The sequence below is a fragment of the Cetorhinus maximus genome, chromosome 9 (assembly GCF_964194155.1).
Source record: "Cetorhinus maximus chromosome 9, sCetMax3.hap1.1, whole genome shotgun sequence".
Taxonomy (NCBI): domain Eukaryota; kingdom Metazoa; phylum Chordata; class Chondrichthyes; order Lamniformes; family Cetorhinidae; genus Cetorhinus; species Cetorhinus maximus.
The window spans coordinates 19,674,830-19,698,799 of record NC_135887.1 but is presented as its reverse complement, the minus strand read 5'-3'; the positions used below and the strand labels follow the sequence as shown (position 1 = coordinate 19,698,799).

The following is a 23,970-nucleotide window of genomic DNA, read 5'->3' as shown; positions in this document are numbered from 1 at the left end:
TGCATCAAGCGGTGCGTAGACCCTCAGTACGTAAACACCAAGTGTCACTACATGCTGAGGTTCTACCTGTCCCCGGTGTTGCGAAGGATGGATCTGGCCACGCTGCCGCGGAACGCTCCAAGTAGTTGGACCGTGCCGTACCACCTGTCCCTCGTTGAAAAATTTATGCAGAAAAACACCTTTGACCACAAGTCCATCAGGCAGTGGTCAGCACGTAATGTCTTAGAGGCCCTGAGGGAAAAGGAGAGGGTGGATCCTGTGGGATGGTTCCCCGAGCAGACTGTCAAAGTCATTTGGCAGAATGCCTCATCGCCAGAACTTTCCAACAAGCACCAAGACGTGGCTTGGCTGGTGGTGAGAAAGGCCCTCCCCGTCAGATCCTTCCTACACGCCAGGAGTCTCACCCCCTCGGCACGTTGCCCTCGAGGTTGCTGTGGTGGGGAAGAGACCGTTGTTCACCTCCTTGTGGATTGTGCCTTTGCAAAGAAGGTCTGGAGAGAGATGCAGTGGTTGCTGTCGAGGTTCATCCCGAGCAGTTCTGTGACACAGGACTCTGTGCTCTACGGGCTGTTCCCAGGGACACACACCGAGACAAACATCAACTGCAGCTGGAGGATCATCAACTCGGTGAAAGACGCGCTTTGGTCTGCCCGAAACTTGTTGGTCTTCCAGCGCAAAGAGTTGTCCCCGACCGAGTGTTGCGGACTGGCACAATCCAAAGTCCAGGACTACGTGCTGAGGGACGCACTAAAGCTTGGGGCAGCTGCCGCAAAGGCGCAATGGGGAAGGGTCGCTGTCTAAGACCTTTCTGCCACAGTGCACCGAGGGACTGGGAACTGTTTAAATCCCCTCGGGCTGTACAGCTCAAAATGAAAGGCTGTAAATGATTGTAATATTGTTTGTACTGATGCACCTGGTGATACATTTTGTAAAAGTTTAACCGGATTGTACCCTTGTAATGGTGTTTTTGAAATGGTTTGGAATGTGATTGAAGATATTTTATGAATAAAGTATATTTTTGCAAAAAAAAATATTTTTCACTCCTGTGCTGTGCTGCCCCTTTAAGTGACTGGTGTGCCTTTAAGAAGCCGGCAGGCGGCTCCAAGAGCTGGTAACAAACTTTGTTGGCGGGGAATGAAGCTGGAGTTTGGGTGCGAGCTGTGAAGCGCGGATTGCTGTTTATTTCTGGCTCTGAAGGGTTATTGTGGGGCTGTTCTGCAAGGGGAGGTTTACAGGAAGCGAGGCGCAGGGGTGAGGAGGGGGCTCCCGCGGTTTGTTTGAGGGATGCGGGCAGGTGGATTGAAGTGAGGCCCGGGCTTCCCGGCTGCTGAGGGAGGGGAAGATGCAAAGGGACCTGGGCAGCTTTCCGCTTCCACCCGGGATCAGGATCAAACTGATCGGCTCCGGCTTCCAAAGCGCCGAGGATCTGAGCGGAGTGAGAGCCAGCGAACTCAGCAAAGGTAAAAAGATACAGTGAATGGCCGTAATATACTGAAAGCAAGAGCCACCGTAACTGACCTAAAGCAGGGGCACAATGCCACCGTAACTGACCTAAAGCAGGGGCACAGTGCCACCGTAACTGACCTAAAGCAGGGGCACAGTGCCACCGTAACTGACCTAAAGCAGGGGCACAGTGCCACCGTAACTGACCTAAAGCAGGGGCACAGTGCCACCGTGACTGACCTAAAGCAGGGGCACAGTGCCACCGTAACTGACCTAAAGCAAAGTCCACAGATGCATCTGCCCATGGCAGTATCGGTAGGAGTGACCACCGCACAGTCGTTCTGGAGATTAAGTCCCAGCTTCACATGGAGGATACCCTCCATCGGGTTGTGTGGTACTACCGCCTTGCTAAACAGGATAGATTTTGAACAGATCTAGCAACTCAAGTCTGGGCATCCGTGAGGCACTGTGGGCCATTAGCAGCAGCAGAATTGTACTCGAACACAATCTGTAACCTCATGGCCTGGCAGAACCCCCCCCACTCTACCATTACCATCAAGCCAGGGGATCAAACCTGGTTCAGTGAAGAGGGCAGCAGGGCATGCCAGGAGCAACACCAGGCATACCTAAAAATGAGGTGTCAACCTGGCGAAGCTATAACTCAGGACTAACTGTATGGCAAACAGCATAAGCAGCAAGTTACAGACAGAGCTAAGCAATCCCACAACCAACGGATCATAAGACCATAAGACGTAGGAGCAGAAGTTAGGCCAATCGGCCCATTGAGTCTGCTCCGCCATTCAATCATGGCAGATAAGTTTCTCAACCCCATTCTCCCGCCTTCTCCCCGTAACCGTTGATCAAATCTAAGCTCTGTAGTCCTGCTACATCCAGTCGTGATTGGTAGTGGACAATTAAACAACTCACTGGAGGAAGAGGCTCCACAAATATCCCCATCCTCAATGATAGGGGAGCCCAGCACACCAGTGCAAAAGATAAGGCTGAAGCATTTGCTACAATCTTCAGCCAGAAGTGCCAAGTGGATGATCTATCCCAGCCTCCTCCGGAGGTCCCTAGCATCACAGATGCCAGTCTTCAGCCAATTCGATTCACTTCACATGATATCAAGAAACGGCTGAAGGCACTGGGTACTGCAAAGGCAATGGGCCCTGACAATATTCCAGCAATAGTACTGAAGACTTGTGCTCCAAAACTTGCCACACTCCTAGCCAAGCTGTTCCAGTACAGCTACAACACTGGCATCTACCTGGCTAAGTGGAAAATTCCCTGGTTATGTCCTGTACACAAAAAGCAGGAAAAGTCCAACCCGGCCAATTACCGGCCCATCAGTCCACCCTCGATCATCAGTAAATTAATGGAAGGGGTCATCAACAGTGCTATCATGCGGTACTTGCTTAACAATAACCTCACTGATATCCAGTTTGGGTTCCGCCAGGGCCATTCAGCTCCTGACCTCATTACAGCCTTGGCTCAAACATGGACAAAAGAGCTGAACTCCTGAGGTGAGGTGAGAGTGACTGCCCTTGACATCAAGGCAGCATTTGACCGAGTGTGGCATCAAGGAGCCCTAGCAAAACTGAAGTCAATGGAAATCAGGGGGAAAACTCTCCGCTGGTTGGACTCATACCTAGCAAAAAGGAAGATGGTGTGGCTGTTGGAGTTCAGTCATCTCAGCTCCAGGACATCACTGCAGAAGTTCCTCAGGGTAGTGTCCTAGGCCCAACAATCTTCAGCTGCTTCATCAACGACCTTCCTTCCTTCACAAGGTCAGAAGTGGGGATGTTCGCTGATGATTGCACAATGTTCAGCACCATTTGCAACTCCTCAGATACTGAAGCAGTCCATGCCCAAATGCAGCAAGGCCTGGACAAAATCCAAGATTGGGCTGACAAGTGGCAAGTAACATTCGCGCCACACCAGTGTCAGGCAATGACCATCTCCAACAAGAGAGAATCCAGTCATCGCCCCTTGATATTCAATGGCATTACCATCATTGAATCCCCCACTATCAACATCCTGGGGGTTACCATTGACCAGAAACTGAACTGGACTAGCCATATAAATACTGTGGCTACAAGAGCAGGTCAGAGGCTAGGAATCGTGCGACGAGAAACTCACCTCCTGACTCCCCAAAGCCTGTCCACCATCTACAAAGCACAAAACAGGAGTGTGATGGAATACTCCCCACTTGCCTGGATGAGTGCAGCTCCCACAACACTCAAGAAACTTGACACCGTCCAGGACAAACCACATCCACAAATATTCACTCCCTCCACCACTGATGCACTGTAGCAGCAGTGTGTACCATCTACAAGATGCACTGCAGGAATTCACCAAGGCTCCTTCGACAACACCTTCCAAACCCATGACCACTACCATCTAGAAGGGCAAGGGCAGCAGACACATGGGAACATCACCACCTGGAAGTTCCCCTCCAAGCCACTCACCATCCTGACTTGGAAATATATCGCCGTTCCTTCACTATCGCTGGGTCAAAATCCTGGAACTCCCACCCTAACAGCACTGTGGGTGTACCTACACCACATCGACCGCAGAGGCTCAAGAAGGCAGCTCACCACCACCATCTTCTCAAGGGATGGGCAATAAATGCTGGTCCAGCCGCTGAAGCCCACATGCCATGAATAAAAAAAGGCATCATCCTACTGTAATATATCTAAAGCAAAGGCATATTTCTATGGTAATATACCTAAAGCAAGTGCACTTTCTTACTGTAATATACTTAAAGGAAGTGTACTTCTATATTATATAAAGCAAGGGCATTCCTACTGTAATGTACTTAAACCGAGGACACCCTCCTACCATATCACACCTAAAGCAAGGGGAGTGGTGTCAGCACTACAGTAATTAAATTATATTGGGAACTGCTTAAAGCAGGGTCATTTCTAATGTACCTGGTTAAAACCAGGGCACCTTCACCAAAGATATCATACCATGGGGGATGCACACTGTAACGCATGCAACAAGGGGTGCACTGTTCCAAAGTTGGGCATGCGACTACTGAACCTGTTTATAAGTTTGGCCTCACTTCTGAAATTCTCATCCTTGTTTACAAATTCCTCAATGGCCTTGCCCCTCTCTATCTCTGTAATCTCCTCCAGCCCCACAATCCTCTGTGATATCTGCACTCCTCCAATTCTGACCTCTTGAGCTTCCTGATTTTAATCACACCACATCATTAGTGGCTGTACCTTCAGTTGCCCAGGCCCCAAGCTCTGGAATATCCTCCCCACACCTCTCCACCTCACTTTCCTCCTTAAAGGGACTGACCACACTCTTGGTGACCCCCCACTAATATCTCCTTCTGTGGCTTGGTGCCATATTTGTTTGCGAAGTGCCTTTGTTCAAAGTGCTATAGACACACAAGTTGTTGATTTAGCAGGTGCACTCCTACAGTGCGGGCACAGCTGAGGCCTTTGGACTGAGGAAAATCCAGCACCCCCCAACTGGAGATTTTAGGCAAGTTGGGTGAAGATGGAATTGTGCTTGGCTGTGATGCCTTCCCAGGTCGCAGAGCCTGATGGATTCGCAGTGAGGAACTGAGTCAGGCCCAGGAGGGTGTCCAGTGCCTGAGGAGCTACACGCTCAGGAGGAGAAGGGGGAAAAAGAGGAGGGGAATTATCTTCCATGCTCTGATCAAATTTAAGAAGATTTCCTTTAAAAGGAAAAGGGAAACTTACATTTATGTAGTTGCTTATGTAGAGGGGAGTTGCCTCTCTAACCTGGTCTGGCTTCCATGTAGCTCTAGTCCCGCATTATATTGTTGCCTGTAGGGCAGTAAATGCCGGTACCATCCATAAAGAAACAATACCTGTAAGTGTGCAATAATCTGCACCAACTCTGAGATCAGGAGATATCTGTCTATCTGCTTCATCCATCCAGAAATGTTTTAACATCTCTCAATGCAGCAGCTGTTCCACAATGCGAAACACCCCTTGTGCGAAGAAGCATTCCCTCACATAGTCCTGTTTTAATGGTTTGAACGTGTATCCCTTTACATCACTGTTTAGAGTTGGGCATCTCCAAGGAGGAGGCGTTGGAAATCCTACAAATCGTGAGACGGGAGGCCTCTGGAGAGGAATCTCAACAGAGCGTGGGGTTGCCGTCTGTTCGGAAGTACACAGCCCTAGAACTCCTGGAGCAAGAACACTCTCAAGGCTCCATCGTCACCTTCTGCTCCGCTCTGGATGAAATCCTTGGGGGTGGGGTGCCCATCGGCAAAATCGTGGAGATCTGCGGTGCTCCTGGCGTTGGGAAAACTCAGCTAAGGTAGGACCCACTCTGCACAGTGGCTGTGTCTCAAATTTGGAACTAAAAAAGGTGCACGTTACAAATTTGAAAAGCTTGCTAGGTTTATCAATAATCATTTCTTTGCAGGCTGTGGGTGATGACTGCCTCAGTGATCTTGTGAGCTGTGTTGGAAGAGCTGAGGTTCGACCTCAGGTCCTTGCCGTGTTACTCAGTCCCAGTCAGAGTGAAGGCTGGAGGAGCTGCAGTGTCTCTGGGCTGGGGGAGTCAGTGTTCCTGCTCTGGATCATTGTTCAGTGCCTCCTGTTGGAAAGTGTCTGCAGTGGCAGGAAATTCAGTCACCAAAAGACTCACATTTAAGATAGTGGCAAAAAAAACCCAGGGTGGGGGAATAAGAGGAGACTTTGTTTTTATGTAGTGAGTTTCTGTGACCTGGAATGCACAGCCTGATAGGCTGGCTCAAAAGTAACTTCCAAAAGGGAATTAGATAAATACTTGAAAACAAAAACATTTGCAGGGCTGTCGGAATAGGACTAAGGAAGGTCGGGCTAACAGAATAGATTTTTCAAAGAGCCAGCACAGGCATGATGGGCTGAATGGCTTCCGTCTCTGCTGTAAGATTCTGAATCTGCATGTGACTGGATCAGCCTTGGTCTTGAAGCCGTAAGAACAGGAGGAGGCCATTCAGCCAATAAAGTCTGTTCTGCCATTCAATTCGATCATGGCTGATCTGTATTGTAACTCCATTGACTCACCTCAGTTCTGTAATCCTTAATATCCTTGCCTAACCAAAAATCTATTCCTAATCAACCACCCCCTACATCACTGCACACCCCACACCCACATTCAAATTGCCTGCCACCATTTCAGTGTCCTGACTGGAGCACGAAGAATGTTCATTTGGAGTTCTGGAGAGATATCCAGCAGTGAAAGCACCTGTGAGACTACAGCAGTCCGAAGGTGGGTTGAGTGACTCTCTTCCAAAGCAGTAATGAACAGTGTAAGCCCCACAGAATCTGCCGAGCCGCACAAAAATTTCCTTTAGTACTAAGCCACATCTAGTCCCAAAATAATGGTGGTTGGGCTTACCCAGAGTACACAGCAAGAGTGAAATCATTCTATCTAAGGAGCAGTAGAGATGTTGAGTGGTTTGAGAGGGATGGGAATGAAATAGCATTGGAAATGAAGGAAGATAGCACAGGCATAGGCAACCTGTTATTACAATTATAAGGTTTATAAGATTATTATGTTTTAGGATTGTGTCTCTTGGTTTATAAGATTATTACATTTTGGGTCTGTGGCTTTAAATTTAAGGTAGATGAAAGGGGTCATGTGACCCTTTTGTAGTCGGCCTGATGGTAAGCCTGGGGTGGTTTGATTGTTAGAAATCAGAGGGCTCAAATTGTTTTACTGAAAGGAAGGTGCAAGATATTTATGCTTGGAGACAATGGCAGCAGACTGAGTATATCACAAGTAGACCCTGAGTTTCCCAAAACCCCAGAAAGGTGTTATAGGTTTCAGGTTGTAAACAGTTGTGCTGTAAACAATCCATTTACTTCTAAGATAAAAGAGCATTGGGATCAAGGATAAATAATTAGCATTTATACTTGGATACAAAGCTAATGGTGTTTCTTGTTGACATGGGGAGGGGGAAATGGAAGTCATTTCTGAGATCAGGTTACAGGCTTTCATATGAATCCATGAATATTACAGGCGTACAGCAACTTGCAGTTTTTTGTCTTTTGTGGTCTACACCCATCTGGGAGGTAGAAAGCAAGAGATAAAAACAGCCAATCCTCCACCTGAAGCAGAGAAAATGCTGACTCTATTGTTCAACACACAGAATGCAGGTGAAAGCTTGCACTCAGATTAAAGACCAAGGTTGTGAGGAGTTAAGGGAGGCTGGAAGATTTGCCTAGCTTGGAGCTAGAGGAAGAAATTTACAGTGTAACACAGAGTGAAAGCCAGTTCTGCGACTGGAAGCTATCTAGCTGGGAAAGTAAAAAATAAGCAACCCCTTGGAAGCTGGGAGCGACTGTGAACTGTTTGCTACAAGTACTGTAGTTCCATGTGGAGTGTGATGTGGGATCAGTAAAAAGGAAATATTTATTTCTGTAGAATAAAGTATAAATTGCCTACAAGAAGGAATGAGTGTTTAATCAATAGTCTATTTTAGTCATATGTTGCAGTAAAAGTTTTAAAATATGATATCTTGACGTGTCATCCCTTCAGCTATTATCTGGAGTTTGAATTTCATTTCAAATGTTATCAGTCTCTACAGAGACCATAACACCGTGTATTTACAATCGCTCAATCTACCAAGATCCCTGTTTTATTTTTCCATGTTGCACAGTATCCAGCTGGTTGTGGACGCACAAATCCCCGAATGCTTTGGCGGCCTTGACGGTGAGTCTGTGTACATCGACACGGAGGGCAGTTTTATCGTGGACCGAGTGACGGATGTCGCTCATGCTGCTGTGCACCATTGTCACCTGATTGCTGAGGCCAGCCAGGATGAAGGTAAGCTGGTCAGCCAGCGGCAACTATTCAATAGGCAAACTGAGAGGTGGGGGCCAGGGGTGCTTGCTTTTCATTCTGTGCGATGTCATCATTAACCTTGGCGAGGCCTGAGTTGAACTGTCCTCAGGGACTGTCCATTGTGGCTCTCCTCTTGAGACAAGAGGTCATGGGTTCAAGTGTCCCATCAGAGGCCTGAATGTGAAATTTAGGTTGACTCTCTCTTTGCAGCATTGGGGGAGTGCTGCACTGCCTTTCAGTGGAGACATCCAACCGAGACCCCTCTGTCCTCAAATTAACAGCCGAATAGCGGAGAAATTGGGTCTGATGTCAAAGATCCTAAAGGACTATATGGAGAAGAGCGGTGAAGTTCTGAGCAAATATCTATTTTCAAGCAACATCATCAAAAACAGACTATCTGGTTATTTATCTCAATGGGATCTTGCTATGCGTAAAGTGAATGCACTGTTTAAAAATGTGCTTCATTGGTTATGCAGTACTTTATTGGGATGCTCTGGAGGTGTGAAAGATGCTTCATGCATGCAAGTTCTTCCGTTTTTGTAATGAAAATCGAGGGAAAGTCACAGCTGTGTCGCAGTTAAGGTTAAGAATTATAAACAAGATGATGGAAAATAAATGAAAGACAATAGAGGCCTGAGGTGGAATTTTACGGCAGCGGGTTTTTGACATTCCCGCCAAAGTCAATGGAGTTTAGAATGACTCGCCCCATCCCCACTGCGACAGGGCCGTAAAATTCTGGTCCTGGTTTCTGAGATGTAAAATGAGGATTTATTTGGACAAAACACACGACTGATGAGGAAGTTTTGAGGAAAGCAGACAGACAAGAAGGACTTTTGCAGACGATCACCAAGAGATAGCTACAAATCTTTGGGCCCGTACTTGGGAGAGAGAAACCAGAACACCTGGTGGTGACTGGTAAACCTGAGGGTAACAGAGCAAATGGAAGGCAAAGGAGGAAATACACTGACGGTTTAAGAAGCAGAACAGGTATAAGATTTGAGAACAACACCAAGATGTTGGCCGCTATCAAAGACAGCGAGAGTTGGAGAGCCATGATCGCCAACGTTGTAAAACATGGCACCTGGAGAAGAAGATGTTAAGATTCTGAAGGGGCTTGGCAGGGCAGACACTGAGAGATTGCTTCCCCTGGTGGGGGAATCTAGAACACGAGGTCACAGATCCAGTCTCGAGCTAAGGGGGCTGATAATTTCGGACTGAGTTGAAGAGAAACTTCATCACTCAAAGGGTTTGTGAATCATTGGAATTCTCCACTCCAGAGGGTTGTGGATGCTCCACCGTTGAATATATTTAAGACTGAGGTAGGCAGATTTTTGGTTTCTCGGGAAATCGAAGAATATTGGGAGCGGACGGAAAAGCGAAGTTGAGGCAGAAGGTCAGCCATGATCGTATTGAATGACGGAGCAGGCTCGAGGGGCCGAATGGTCTACTCCTGCTCCTATTTCTTATGCACTTAATTCATGAGCACAATGGATGGGTCCTGGCAATTCATCAGTAGAGGAGGAGGAGGAGAGAGAGAAATAATGATTCACAGAATCTTACAAATGTAACATTTGGTCACTGTGCCTGTCCATGCTATGGGTAGCCGGACTAATTGGATAGCTCTCTTAAAGAGCTGACATAGGCACGATGGACCAAAAGGCCTCCATCTGTGCTGTATGAATCTATGAAATGAAAATGAAATCTTGCTTTCGTACAGTGCCATTCACTATGTCCGGACTCCCAAAGGGCTTCATTGCCAATGAAGTACTTCATGAAGTGTAGTTACTGTTGTAGTGAGGGAATCCAGATGGGGACTGATATTCGAGGGACTTATCCAGCAAGAATTAGCAACTACCAGAATGAATGTGAAAATAATTGAGGAAATTAAGTTTTATGAACAAACTGACTGACTTGTGCTTGTTCATAAAGATTCACAAAAACAAAACAAGTTTTAATTTTTTTTTAAACTCTTGCATCCGACTGCTGTGATGTAACCCACTCAAACAAAGAAACTATTATTGAAAAACGTGAGCAAAATAAGAAGCCAATGAAGTTCAAAATCATATTCAAATTAACAGCCGAATAGCGGAGAAATTGGGTCTGACGGCAGCTGTTTCTCGAGCACTATGTGGCCTATTAAGGCCCTAAGATGGTGGACAGCGGGTGAGTGCACGCACACACACACTTCCCAGAGCACACAAAGCTGAGAACTCTTGAACCTCTAGACCACTGTGCTTCATTTAAGGCCGTAAACTGGAATACTATGGAGGGACATTCACGATGTGACACCGTAGCCTTTCCTTGTGTGTCCGTGTTATAAGTGGGATACTCACAGGGTCGGAGCTCCTGACCGGCGCCCTCCTCCCCTGGTGGACACAGCCCCACATCAGGGATGCAGCTTTCTTCAAATCAGCATCCCATGCATCTAGCTCCCTGGAGTGGGCGCAGTTCAGTGGGGCAGTCACAAGAATAACACTGGGTCTAAAAAGGATTAACTTATGGGGACAACCTCTGCACTTCCTGCTCACTAACTTGGGGCCTTAATGAAAAGCAGGTGCCGCAAAGACCGATTTCTCAGCTATTTAGTTGTCAATTTGAATAGATCAGATTTGTATTCTCTTGCGTATAGAATATTAAGGGGTGATCTAATTGAGATGTTTAAGACGATTGAAGGTATTGATAGGGTCGATCGGATAAACTATTTCCTCTGGTGGGGGCGAGGAGTCCTGAACAATTGGAGCCAGGTCATTCAAGGGTGAAAACAGGAAGCCCTTCTTCACACAAAGGACAGCGGAACAGGCTTGAGGAACTGAATGGCCTCCCCCTGTTCCTATGTGTAGTTTTCCAATTCTCATGGTGAAAATCGTGATGAAGCTGGGAGGCTGCCTCTCTCTGTAGCTGACAATGTCCATCTGTCTTGCAGTTCAGCGGGAAGCAGCACAGGCCTTCTCTGTCTCCAGCATCCTCTCTCGCATCTACTACTTCCGTTGCCATGACTACGTGGAGCTGCTGGCCCAGGCCCACCTGCTGCCTGACTTCCTGGCGGAACATCGTAAGGTATGCTCAGGCTTGGGCTTTAGCTATCAGAGGGAGCTGGTGGTTTAACTTTAACTTTTCCCTCCCCTCCATTCACTGACAGCAGACTGAGCTGGTGGGAGAGAGGTGAAAGTTTTAGGCTCTGACATTACCACATGTTACAATCATTCCCAGCATTCAAGCATCACGGGCAAGGTCAGCATTTATTGCCCATCCCTAAATGCCCTTGAGAAGGTGGTGGTGAGCCACCATCTTGAATCACTGTAGTCCAGTGGTGTAGGTATACCCACAGTGCTGTTAGGAAGGGAATTCTAGGATTTTGACACAGCGAAGGAACGGCAATTATAGTTCCAAATCTGGACGGTGGGTGGTTTGAAGGGGAACTTGCAGGTGGTGGTCTTCTCACACGTCGGCTGCCCTTCTAGGTGGTAGAGGTTGGAGGTTTGATGAACCTTTACTTTCGGATAGATCTACAAGGAAGGGACATCTTTGAAGAGAAGACGCAGAAAGTTGTAAGCTAGTTAGCCTTAAGAAGAGAGGAAACCATAGAACAGCCTCCTTGGACCTCCTGAGCAAGCCAATTTAAGAATATAAGGAACAGCAAAGGATGACTAAAAGATTAATAAGAAGGGAATAATTAGAGTACAAGAGAAAGCTGGCCAGAAATATAAAAACAGACAGAGTTTCTATGAATATTTTAAAAAGAAATGAGTTAACAAAGTGAGTGTTGGTCTGATAGAAAGTGAGTCTGGGGAACTGATAATGGAAAACAAGGAAATGGCAGATGAATTGAACAGGTATTTTGCATTAGTCTTCACTATAGACGATTCAAGTAACATCCCAGAAGCAGCTATAAATCAGGAAATGAAAGGGAGGGAGCAACTCAAGAAAATTACAATCACCAGAGAAGTGGTACTGAGTAAATTGTCGGAGCTGCGGGTTGACAAGTGTCCGGGTCCTGATGGAATCCATCCTAGTGTCTTAAAAGCAGTGGCTAGTGAGATAGTTGATGCATTGGTTTTAATTTTCTGAAACTCTTTAGATTCAGGGAAGGTCCCATTAGATTGGAAGATAGCAAATGTAACTCCGTTATTCAAAAAGCCGGGAGACAGAAAGTGGGGAACTACAGGCCAGTGAGCTTAACATCTGTCATAGGGAAAATGTTAGAAGCTATTATTAAAGAAGCTATAGCAGGGCATTTGGATAAGTTCAAGGTAATCAGGCAGAGTCAACATGGTTTTTTGAAAGGGAAATCATGTTTAACCAACTTATTGGAGTTCTTTGAGGAAGTAACATGTGTTGTGGATAAAGGGGAACCAGTGGATGTACTGTACTTAGATTTCCAGAAGGCATTTGGTAAAGTGTCACATCAAAGGTTATTGCGAAAAATAAAAGCTCACGGTATAAGGGGTAACATATTGGCATGGATAGAAGATTGGCTAGCTAACAGGAAACAGAGAGTAGGCATAAATGGGTCTTTTTCAGGTTTGCAAGATGTAACAAGTGGTGTGCCACAGGGATCAGTGCTGGGGCCTCAACTTTTTACAATTTATATAAATGACTTGGATGAAGGGATGGGTGCCAAATTTGCTGATGACATAAATATAGGAAAGTAATTTATGAAGAGGACATAAGGAGGCTACTAAAAGATATAGATAGGTTCAGTGAGTGGGAAAATATCTGGCAAATGGAATATAATGTGGGAAAATGTGAAACTGACCATTTTGGTAGGAAGAATAAAAGAGGTATGTTCTCTAAATGGTGAGAGATTACAGAACTCTGAGATGCAGAGGGATCTGGGTGTCTTTGTGCATGAATCATAAAAGGCTAGTATGCAGGTACAGCAAGTAATTAGGAAAGCTAATAGAATGTTATCACTTATTGCAAGAGGAATTGAATACGAAAGTAGGGAGGTTATGCTTCAGTTATACAGAGCACTAGTGAGACCACATTTGGAGTACTGTGTACGGTATTGGCCACCTTATTTAAAGAAGGACGTAAATGCATTGGAAGCAGTTCAGAGAAGGTTTACCAGACTAATACCTGGAATGGGCGGGGTGTATTATGGGGAAAGGTTGAACAAGCTAGGCTTGTATCCACTGGAATTTAGAAGAGTAAGAGGCGACTTGACAAGCTGGATGTGGAGAGGATGTTTCTCCTTGTGGGAGAATCTAGAACTAGGGGTCATTGTTTAAAAATAAGGGCCCATCTGCCTAAAACAGAGATGAGGCAAAATTTTTTCTGAGGGTTGTGAATCTATGAAACTCCCTTCCTGAAAAGGCAGCTGAAGCAGAGTCTTTGGATATTTTTAAGGCAGAGGTGGACAGATTCTTGGTAAGCAAGGGGGTGACAGGTTATTGGGGATAGGTGGGATGCAGGTTTGAGGTTACTTATCAGATCAGCCATGATCTTATTAAATGGCGGAGTAGACTCGAGGGGCCGAAAGGCCCACCCTTACTCCCTGTTTGTATGTTCATAGTGCATTTCAGGAAAATGAGAACAAAGATGAAATTCCTTTTTAGGATGGCACAACTCTTCAATAGAAGTTGGACTTGTATTTTACATTCTCCCAGCACAAGTTATGATAGACCTCTATAAAACACTGATTTGGTCTCAACTGTAGTACTTTGTCCAGTTCTGGGCATCATGCTTTAAGAAGGATGCGAATGCTTCAGAGAGAGTGCAGAAAAGATTCACGAGAATGGTTCCAGGGATGAGGAAATTCAGTTACGTAGATGGATTGGAGAAGTTGGGACTGAGCTCCTTAGAGAAGATTAAATGGAGATTTGATGGAGGTATTCAAAATCATGAGAAATTGGACAGAATAGATAGAGAGAAACTGTTCCCATTGTTGGAAGGGTTAAGAACCATAGGACATTGCTTCTTTTGTCAATCACCAAAAATCGATGGCGACATGAGGAAAACCCTGTTTACACAGTGGGTGGCTAGGATCCAGAACGCTGTGTATGAGAGTGCAGTGGAGGCAGATTCAGCTGATACTTTCAAAAGAGAATTGGGTAATTATCTGAAGAGGAAAAAATTTGCAAGGAAACAGGGAGGGAAAAAGGCAGGGGAGTGGGATTAGCTGGATTGTCTTGCAGAGAGCTGACACAGACATGACAGGCCGAATGGCCTCCCCCTGTGCTGCGATCATTCTATTGATTCGCAGGAATACCAGCCACACTTGTAAAATCTGTCCTTAAAAAGTAACCCTTTAAGCTCTGTTATCATTCTGGTGCATCTGTGCTCCACTCTCTCCAATCCTTCCTGAGGTGCAGTTCCCAAAGCTGAACAGAGTCTTTCGCTACACCTTGATATGCACTTGTGGTGCTGTAATAAGGAGGTCTTGTGGTGCTGTGGCAGTATCCCCGGTTCAAGTCCCACTCTGGGGACTTTGTAATGTGGCCAAACAGGTTGATTCTCAGCCTGTAAATCCTCCCAATATGCCTGATGGCAGGCGGTAAGAGCAGGAGAGTTTCCTGGTCAGTCATAACTGCGTAAGGCAACGGCAAACCACTGCAGTAATTTGCTAAGCACAATCATGGACCAATCCACTGAACGTCCGCGGTCACCAACACCCTCTTAGGGCCAGGTACCTAAAGGAGGAGGTGGAGGTGCTGTGGACCCAGTGCTGGGAGGTGGGATTAGGCTGGATCACTCTTTTCCAACCGGCTTGGACAGGAGAGGCTGAGTGGCCTCCTGTGTTGTAAATCTTTCAATGTTTCGACACCCCCAGATGGGGTTGACCCAAGGCTCTGTATAACTGAAACATCACTTCCTCCCCTTTGTAATACAGCTCATTTGATTCCAGTAGCCTTTTCCTGCCTGTTTACTGGTTTGTGTACTTGGAGTCCCAAATCTCTTCTCTCCCTAATCTCTCACTATTTAGATGTCCCACTACATCGTGGTATAAATTGAAAACAAGAACCCGAAATGAAATAAATACAAAAAGTGCTGGAAACACCCAGCAGCTCTGTCCGGGTCTAAACAGGGAGAAGGTGGGTTAACATGTCAGACCTCAGTCAGATCCTGGATGGAGCACTGGATTAAGAACATTAGAAATAGGAATGGAGGGGAGGCTGTGGCATAGTGGTATTGTCACTGACTAGTATTCCAGAGACCCGCGTCTGGGGACATAATAAAAACCTGGAATTAAAAGTCTGATGATGACCAGGAAAGCATTGCCGATTGTTGTAAAAACTCATCTGGTTCACTAATGCCCTTTGGGGACATGTGACTCCAGACCCACGGCAAGGTGACTCTTAAATGCCCTCTGAACAAGGGCAATTAGGGATGGGCAATAAATGCTGGCCTAGCCAACGACGCCCATATTCCCATAAACAAATAAAAAAAAGTAGAAGTGGACCATTTGACCCCTTGAGTCTGCTCCACTGTTCAGTAAATTCATGGCTGATCTGATTGTGGCTTTAGCTTCGCTTTCCTGCCTGTTAACCTCATCTATCTCCCTTGTTGATCAAAATTCAGCCTTGAATATATTCAATGACCCAGCCTCCACTGTCCTCTGGGGTAGAGAATTCCAAAGATTAACAATCCTCTGAGGGAATAAATTCCTCCTTATCTCCGTCTTGAACAGGAGACCCCATATTCTTAAACTGTACCATCTGGTTCTGCATTCCCCCACGGGGGGAAACATCCTCTCCACATCCATCCTGTCAAGCCTCCTCGGAATCTTATATGTTTCAAAGAGACCACCTCTCATTCTTCTAAATTCTAATGAGTACAGGCCCAACCTGCTCAACCTTTCCTCATAAGACAACCCCCCTTTATCTCATGAATCAGCTTAGTGAACCTTCGCTGAACTGCCTCCAATGCAAGTATGCCCCTACTTAAGTAAGGAGACCAAAACTGTACCCAATACTCTAGGATTGAATTTCTCAGTAAGCCCACTAGATGGAGCAGTGCACTGCAACCGAGATCAGGTTGGAGCTGGAGAGCTGGGGATGGATGATGCTGAGGGAATTTTTCCCGCAAAAATTGCACTACCCTCTGCCCAACAAAAGTGGAGCGACACTGACCTGAGCTAACACAGCGGTCAACACTTCAATCCCAGGCCCAGGTATTGGCTGTTCTGTATCGAAAGTGTTTGCCAGGTGTGGGTTACACTCTGTTGACCATGACTCGTTTATACTTCCTCAAAAAATTTTATAAACAGAAAAGGCTGTTTTTGAAATCGCACACGGGATCGTTTGCTTCCTTAATCGAAGCATGGAGCACAAAAAGCAAGCAAGTTATGTTAAAGTGACAATAAATCTATGCTGACGTTCCCAGTGCAGTACTGAGGGAGTGCCACACTGTTGGAGGTGCCATCTTTCGGATGAGAAGCTAAACCGTGATCCCATCTGCCTGTCTACAATGGTGCTGTACCCCAACATGATTCAGTGTCTTAGATGGGAGGGTTGGTAATTGCGATGTGTGTTTTCCTGGATGTTGTTGGGCTGTAGTCCATTCCCTGTTTTTCCAGGTGAAGATTGTGGTGATTGACAGCATCGCCTTCCCATTCCGCCACAACCTGCAGGATCTGTCACTGCGGACACGGCTGCTGAATGGATTGGCCCAGCAGCTCATCAGCATGGCCAATGACCACAGTGTGGCGGTAAGTGAAACCTGGCTTCACCTTGTCATGAAGTAGGAATGACTGGACAAACGAGGACTCACCCCACCCCCACTCCCTACTCCCTACTCCCTGCTCCCTCTCCCCCGACAGACTGGACACAGCCTTGCCCCAGCGACTGGACCCAACTGGAGTCCAAACTCTTTCACTTTCAGAGCAAACTAGGCCATTCCACACCTGACCTTGTTTCAGACAACACCACTTTGCTTTTGGAACTGAGCTGGACCCTGCACCACACCCCCCTCGGGACCAGACTGGACTCTGCTTTTCCCTTTTTCCAGAACAAACAAATTGTTTTGATACTAAAGTGTTCACTTAAGCAGTAGTCTGACAGAATAAACAATAATCTAATAATAGGGTTCAGATGACCTGTTAATCCCAATGACTAGCTGCTTTAAAGTTCTTCTGAAGATAAATCTATTGTTTCTCTCTGATACAAACTCTGTTACTTTCTGGGATGTTCTGGATCCTTTACACTGCTCAGCATTAATAGTGAGCCTCTCTTCTTTCAGGTAGTGTTGATCAACCAGATGACCACACGGTTTGGACAAGTCCAGTCCACACTAGTCCCTGCACTAGGTGAGTGGATGAGACCCACTGTTTCCTTCACGTGGGCTGGTTGCGATGAATCTTGGGGTAGTTTTCTTTAAGAAAATAATCTTTCCTTCTTCCCTGTCTCAGTTGGTAGCACTCTCACCTGCAAATCACAAAGTTCTCAGTTCAAGTCCCATTTCCAGGGCTTGAGGACAAAAATCCAGGATGACATTCCAGTGCAGTATTGTGGGAGTGCTGCACTGTCAGAGGTGCTGTTTTTTGAATGAGATGTAAAACTGAAGCCTGATCTGCCTTCTCGGACCGATGTACAAGATCCCGTGACACTATTTCAAAGAAGAGCAAGGGAGCTCTCCCCAGGTCCCTGGCCAATATTGATCCTTCAATTACAGAATTGTTACAGTGCAGAAGGAGGCCATTCAGCCATCATGTCAGTACCACCTCTCCAAATGAGCAATTCACTTAGTGCCATTCTCCCACTCTCTCCCCGTAACCCTGCACATTCTTCCTTTTCTAATCACAGCATTCAAAAGGGGATTAGGCTTCGATTGAACCTGCCTCCACCACACCCTCAGGCAGCGCATTCCAGACCTCAACCACTCGCTGTGTGAAAAAGTTTTTTCTTGTATCGCTTTTGCTTCTCTTGCCGATGACTTTAAATTTGTGACCCCCGCCCCCCGCTCTCAATCCTTTTACAAGTGGGGACAGTTTCTCCACATCTACTCTGTCCAGACCCGTCATGAATTCCTCTATCAAACACACGTAGACCAGGAATCACCAGATAGCAATGAGGAGAGGAATCCTTGCTCATCAGAGAACGATACAACACAAGAGGCCATTCAGCCATCATGTCTGTGCCAGCTCTTTTGAAAGAGCTATCCAATTGATCCCACTCTCCTGCCCTTCAAATGTTTCCCCCACATATCTTTACCATATTTGGAGTTACTGTTCAGTTACTACTGAAACTGCTTCCCTTTCAGGCAGTGCATTCCAGACCACAAATCACTGTGTGAAAAAGTGTTTCCTCGTGTTGTCTTTAAACCTTTTGCCAAATACTTTAAATCTGTCTCTTCTGGCTAGTGAGCCTTCTGTCAAGGAAACCATTCAAAAACGGATTACTCGTCATTTTAACATTCCTGCTTGCGGGAGCTTCCTGTGCGCAAATTGGCTGCTGCGCTTCCTACATCACAACCGTGACTACGCTCCAAAAAAGTACTTAATTGGCTATAAAGCGCTTTGAAACGTTCAGTGGTTGTGAGCTATATAAATGCAAGTCCTTTTTTTTCCTTTTTACTCACCCGTAACCAGTCTGCATTTAAAATCACAGCAACAACTGGGCTACACTATATAAAAATAAAATAAAAATCACTTGTGTTTACTGTGTGGGAAATGGCTGCTTTTTTAAATAATTGATGCATGTGCTGTCGAATTTTTTTTCTAACGCTATTAAACTATGATGTAGCTAATTGTTGACAGCTGACAGTCCAAATCCTGGTTACGTTTAGTTGCCTATATTACCAAGAATGACTCCTTGGGTCGATCAAATCAAACAACATGTTCCTCCGGTTGTTCATAATAGGCAGAGTACTGACCGTACTCAACCAGCCCGCGCTTGCAAAACCCAAAACAAAATGCCCACTGTTAGCTGTGATTCCATGATTGGACAGCACTTGCTGGACAATCCTGAGTGTGCTAATAACTACAGTAACAACCAATTTAAGAGAATCAGTCGAGCTTGTATGGCTCATTTGCGCTTGCTAGAAGCGCAATGCATTCATACGCTGGGACCCGTTGTCTGAAAACAAAGGAATATGTTCAAACTTTGCACCTTTTTTTGAATTGCCCGGGAGCATGGGGGAGCCTATAGTTCCCCGTTGCTCGCCTTGGCCAATTGGAGTCCACTTGCCAACCAATCAGCACCCCTTTTCTCCTGCAGTATAAATTGTTGTGATTGTTTGAAATTTGGCATTCTTGCGCTTGTCCTGATGAGTGCAAGATGAAAAACATTGGCAACATGTCTCTCTTTCCAACAAGATTCAAAAGGGGAATGTCTATGGTAGGCTGGAAAGAGATTAAATGACAAAAGGGATGATGGTACAAGGCAAAGATAATGGGACAAATAAAGAGACACAAATTGGGCTAGGGAAGGTGTAAATGGCAACAGCAGAATCGTCATCACCAACAACTGCTGTCTGGAAAAAAGAATGGGATCATTGGATATAATCTGAAACACAATGTTGAGTTTGGAAGGCTGTAAAGTGCCTAATCAAAAGATGAGGTGCTGTTTCTTGAGTTTATGTTGAGCTTCAATGGAACAGTGTAAGAGGCTAAGGACAGAGCTGGTGTGGGGGAAAGAATTAAAGTGACAAGTGACCTGAAGCTGTGTCACACTTGCGGAGGTGTTCAATAAAGCGATGACGCAATCTAAGTTTGGTGACTCTGGTGTGGAGGAGACCCTCTCCTTCTGTTTCCTCCAGAACTCTTTAATGCTTCCAGATATCTTATGCTGCTTAAAATGGTTTGTCGTTTTGATCAGGTGAAAGCTGGGGTCACGCAGCCACCATCCGCTTAATTCTCCGCTGGGAGGGCAAGCTGAGGTAAGAGGTCAAATGGAGGTAAGAGGTCAAAGGTCTTGAGTTATACATGGGGCAGCTGGTTAGAACTTGAGGTGATTCAACCCAGTATACCCACTTCCTACAACGTAGACAGGAATTATCATTCTTGGTATATCACACTGTAACTTCCAAGGACACCATACAGTAACTAAGTGTCAAATCTCAGTGTAAGGTTTCAATAATGGCATGGACCGGTCAGGCCAAATGGCTTGTTTCTGTGCTGTAAAATCTAGCTAAAAATAAGGCAATCTAATTTTACTCATTCTCTGGATGGACTTCAAGGCCAATACTTATTACCCATCCCTGGTTGCCTTGGAGATTGTCCACCGTGTGGTGCAGAGACTGGAGTCACACAGAGGCCAGACTGAGTAAGGATGGCAGGTTTCCTTCTATAAAGGACATTAGTGAACCAGGGCACATCAATGGGGAGATGATGGCATAGTGATAATGTCACTGGGCTAGTAATCCAGAGGCCCAGGCTAATGTTCTGGGGACACAGGTTCATATCCCACCACGGCAACTGGATTGTAATCTGGATTATAGAGCTAGTTTCAGTAATGAAACTACCATCGGTTGTTGCAAAAACCCATCTGGTTCACTAATGTCCTTTAGGGAAGGAAATCTGCCATCCTTACCTGGTCGGTCTGGCCCACATCAATGTGGTTGACTCTTAACTGCCCACTGAAGTGGCCTAGCAAGCCACTCAGTTCAAGGGCAACAAATGCTGGCCTTGCCGGTGAAGTCCCATGGAAGAATGAAGAACATCTGATGCTATTCACCAGAAACCAATCTCCCAGTTAAGAGTTACATTTGAAACAATGTGTTTTTCGTCACAGTGTGGGAACGGGAGGAGGCCATTCAGCCCCTTCAGCCTGCACTGCTATTCAATTCGATTTGCATCTTAACTCCATCTAGCCACCTTGATTCTGTATCCCTTAATGTCCTTACCCAACAAGAGTCTATCAATCTCAATTTTCAATTGACCCCCACCGCCCCGCCCTGCCAGTGTGAACAGCTTTTTGGCAGGGGAGGGTGGCAGGGGGGAAGCAGGGGTGGCATGGAGATTTCCACTAGCCTCTGAGTGAAGAAGTGCTTGCTGCCAACGTCCCTGAATGACCTAGTTCTAATTTTAAGATTATACTCCCCTTGTCCTCTATCCTCACACCAGAGGAAATAGGGTGGATAGAGAAACGATCAACATGTTTAATCATCTTAAACACCTCAGTTGATCACCCTTAGTCTCTTGTACACAAGGAACTAACAGTCAAGTCTGTGCAACCCGTCCTCATAATTTATCCCCCCGACTGGGAGAGCCAGACCATGTCCATTCTTAACTCCTGTGCCCTGCCATTGTCTGTGACTCCCAAATGTTACTGGTACCATCATGGAGTATTATTTTGAGCAGACAGTTGTGAACCGACCCAAAGAAGCTGATGGTCCCACTTTATATCCAAGCAGATCAACTTGGCCAAATTTAATTGCTTAGCCCCTCGAGCCTGTTCAGCATTCAGTTAGACCATGGCTGATCTGCAGCTCAGCTCCATTTACCTGCCTTCGCTCCAATACCACTTGATACCCTCAACCCAATTTTAAAAAAAAACTATTGATCTCGGCCTTAAAAACTCCATCCATTCCAGGCAAAAATAAAGGGGCTACGTATATGAACACCACTATTTAGAGTCAGAATGATGATTGGTAAGCTCCCCCATCAATCACTGCTATCAGTGACTGTTTGATTTCATGCACAGAATTTGTATTGTGTAACTATCCTCCACCTGCTTCATGTTGCTAGAGAAATCACCCCTGCTTTTACCAGTAGTTCTGATGATGAGCTTTTTTTTTATGCTGCAGTTCTCAGTGACCCTATTTAAATGGGCTCTGTTTACTGTAAGTCCCACCCTGCCTTCAGCTCATTGGCTGACACGGTGGTGTCAGTGCTCACTCCGAAAATAAAAGTTGAAAATTTAAAAGGCTTTAATCTCCAACGCAGCTGACTGAGTAAGTGAGGGGAAAGTGGAATGAAATCCTCCGCAGTGTTTTGCTTCTCCCATCCAGTGCCCCTGACCGAGGCCAAGACTGTGGGCTCATTCGCCAGTAACACGAACCTGTCTGACATGTGATAAACTGCATTTTGAAAGCCCTTTCTCCCAGATTTTCTCTTGCCCCCCCTCTCTAGGTTTGCCTCCCTCTACAAATCCCCAAGTCAGAAAGAAGCGACTGTACCATACCAGATAACCGTGAGTCTTGCAACTGTATTTCCAAAAATTGCTATGTTAGGTTCTAATTTTTGTTTCATGGGGCGGAACTGTGTGCCAGACAGATTTTATGGTCCCGCCGAAGTCAATGGACTTCTGAAGAGCTCGCTGCATTTTACAGCCCTGCCCCCGCTGAGGCCAAGACTGTGGGCATTGCTCATTCGCCAGTAACACGAACCTGTCTGACCCTAAACAGGACCCTAAAATTCAGCCCATGCACATTTAGCTGAGGAGTGTCAGTGCTGGAAGATGGAGCACAGTCCATCAAATATCAGTACTGAGTACTCCCAGATCCTGGGGTAGTATTGGTGGCTGGGAGAGTGGTAAACGGATGAAATGGGTTGCAGTGTGGGGGAGGGGATAAGATGGGTTGCGATGCAGGGGGAGGGGATAAGGTGGCTTGCGAAGGGGGGAGAGGATGAGAGGTTGCGATGTGGGGGGTAGGGGATGAAAGGTGATGGGGGGGGAGTAGTGACCTGGCACAACAGGGAGGGGTTAAAGATTACAATGGGGAGGGGAAGAGAGATAGAGATGTGATCGAAAAGGTGTTGCCTATCAATTTTCGTTGTTCAAAGGTTCCCAATCCTGTAGCTGAGTTTATTTAATTGCTGTTCATTTCTCCCCATTGTCTCGTTTTCAGTCGTTTGGTTTTCGGGATGTCCAACCATCAGACCCACCTTCAGCCTCACCCGTCAATGGGGACAACCCACGCAAGCGCCTGAGAACAGAGGACGAGGATGGACAGTGACACCTTCCACCTTGTCTCATTTCAACCAGTGTATTAAAGAGACTCAGTCTGAACCAAATGTGGCAAGCTGATTGGATATTTTGGGTGCAATCGTGTAGCTCGACTTGGGTCCCCCACTGGGTCTGGCCTTGTGAACTCTGATGATAATCTGCCAGTAGGTCGTGTGAATCCTGTTGGATCAGAAAATTGAAAGTGACTTTACAAAGAGTTGGGAGCCACCAAGTCATTGGCCCCATTCCATCACCGCTGAGTTCCCTTTCTCGGCCATGTGACTGTGGAGCGTTGTAGAACGGTGACCGGCAAAGAAAACCAGGACTTTCCTGGTCGGACTGTCAGAGACAGAGACTTTAAACTATGAACCACTTCAGTCTCCAACCCCATTTCCAGCCTTTGTTCTGTTCCAAAAGGAGTCTAACTTGTCATTACAATGATATAGTTGGCCAATGACATCATTGGCTATAATACTTTAATACTTCTGAACCTCACCAAATCTGAAGAGATTTTCACACTTGTTGAAACCCTTTCACCTACTCACTGGATTCCAACTGTTAATGTTCTGTGCAATGAATGTTCCTGTTCCTCTCCTGTCTTGGCTTGTTTTAAGTAAATGTACTTTGTAACCATCACTCCCCCCACACGGCCTGGTGTTTGTTTGTCTCCCACTGCCCCTGAGCACTTGTCACAGTATGTGCGAACCATTTCTGCACAAACCCCCATCATTGTTCACAATACAAAACTTATCTTAATCACTGTTTGCTTGTCCAGAGATTTGGGGACAAAATCCAGGCTGAACCTGCAGTGCAGTACTCAGGGGAGTGCTGCACTGTAGGAGGTGCTGTCTTTCAGATGAGGCATTAAACCGAG

At 46.1% G+C, this 23,970-nt stretch overlaps 1 protein-coding gene across 1 annotated transcript; it reads left to right on the top strand.

Moving 5' to 3' along the window:
* Nucleotides 1-1,261: 1,261 nt before the first annotated feature.
* On the top strand, nt 1,262-23,732 carry rad51c (RAD51 paralog C). The gene is made up of 9 exons (XM_078548206.1): nt 1,262-1,460; nt 5,493-5,751; nt 8,084-8,250; nt 11,192-11,325; nt 16,787-16,918; nt 17,449-17,515; nt 20,025-20,085; nt 22,280-22,340; nt 22,999-23,732. Exons 1-9 carry the CDS (start codon nt 1,343-1,345, stop codon nt 23,104-23,106), a joined length of 1,107 nt encoding a protein of 368 aa, XP_078404332.1. The 5' UTR covers nt 1,262-1,342; the 3' UTR covers nt 23,107-23,732.
* Nucleotides 23,733-23,970: the final 238 nt, after the last annotated feature.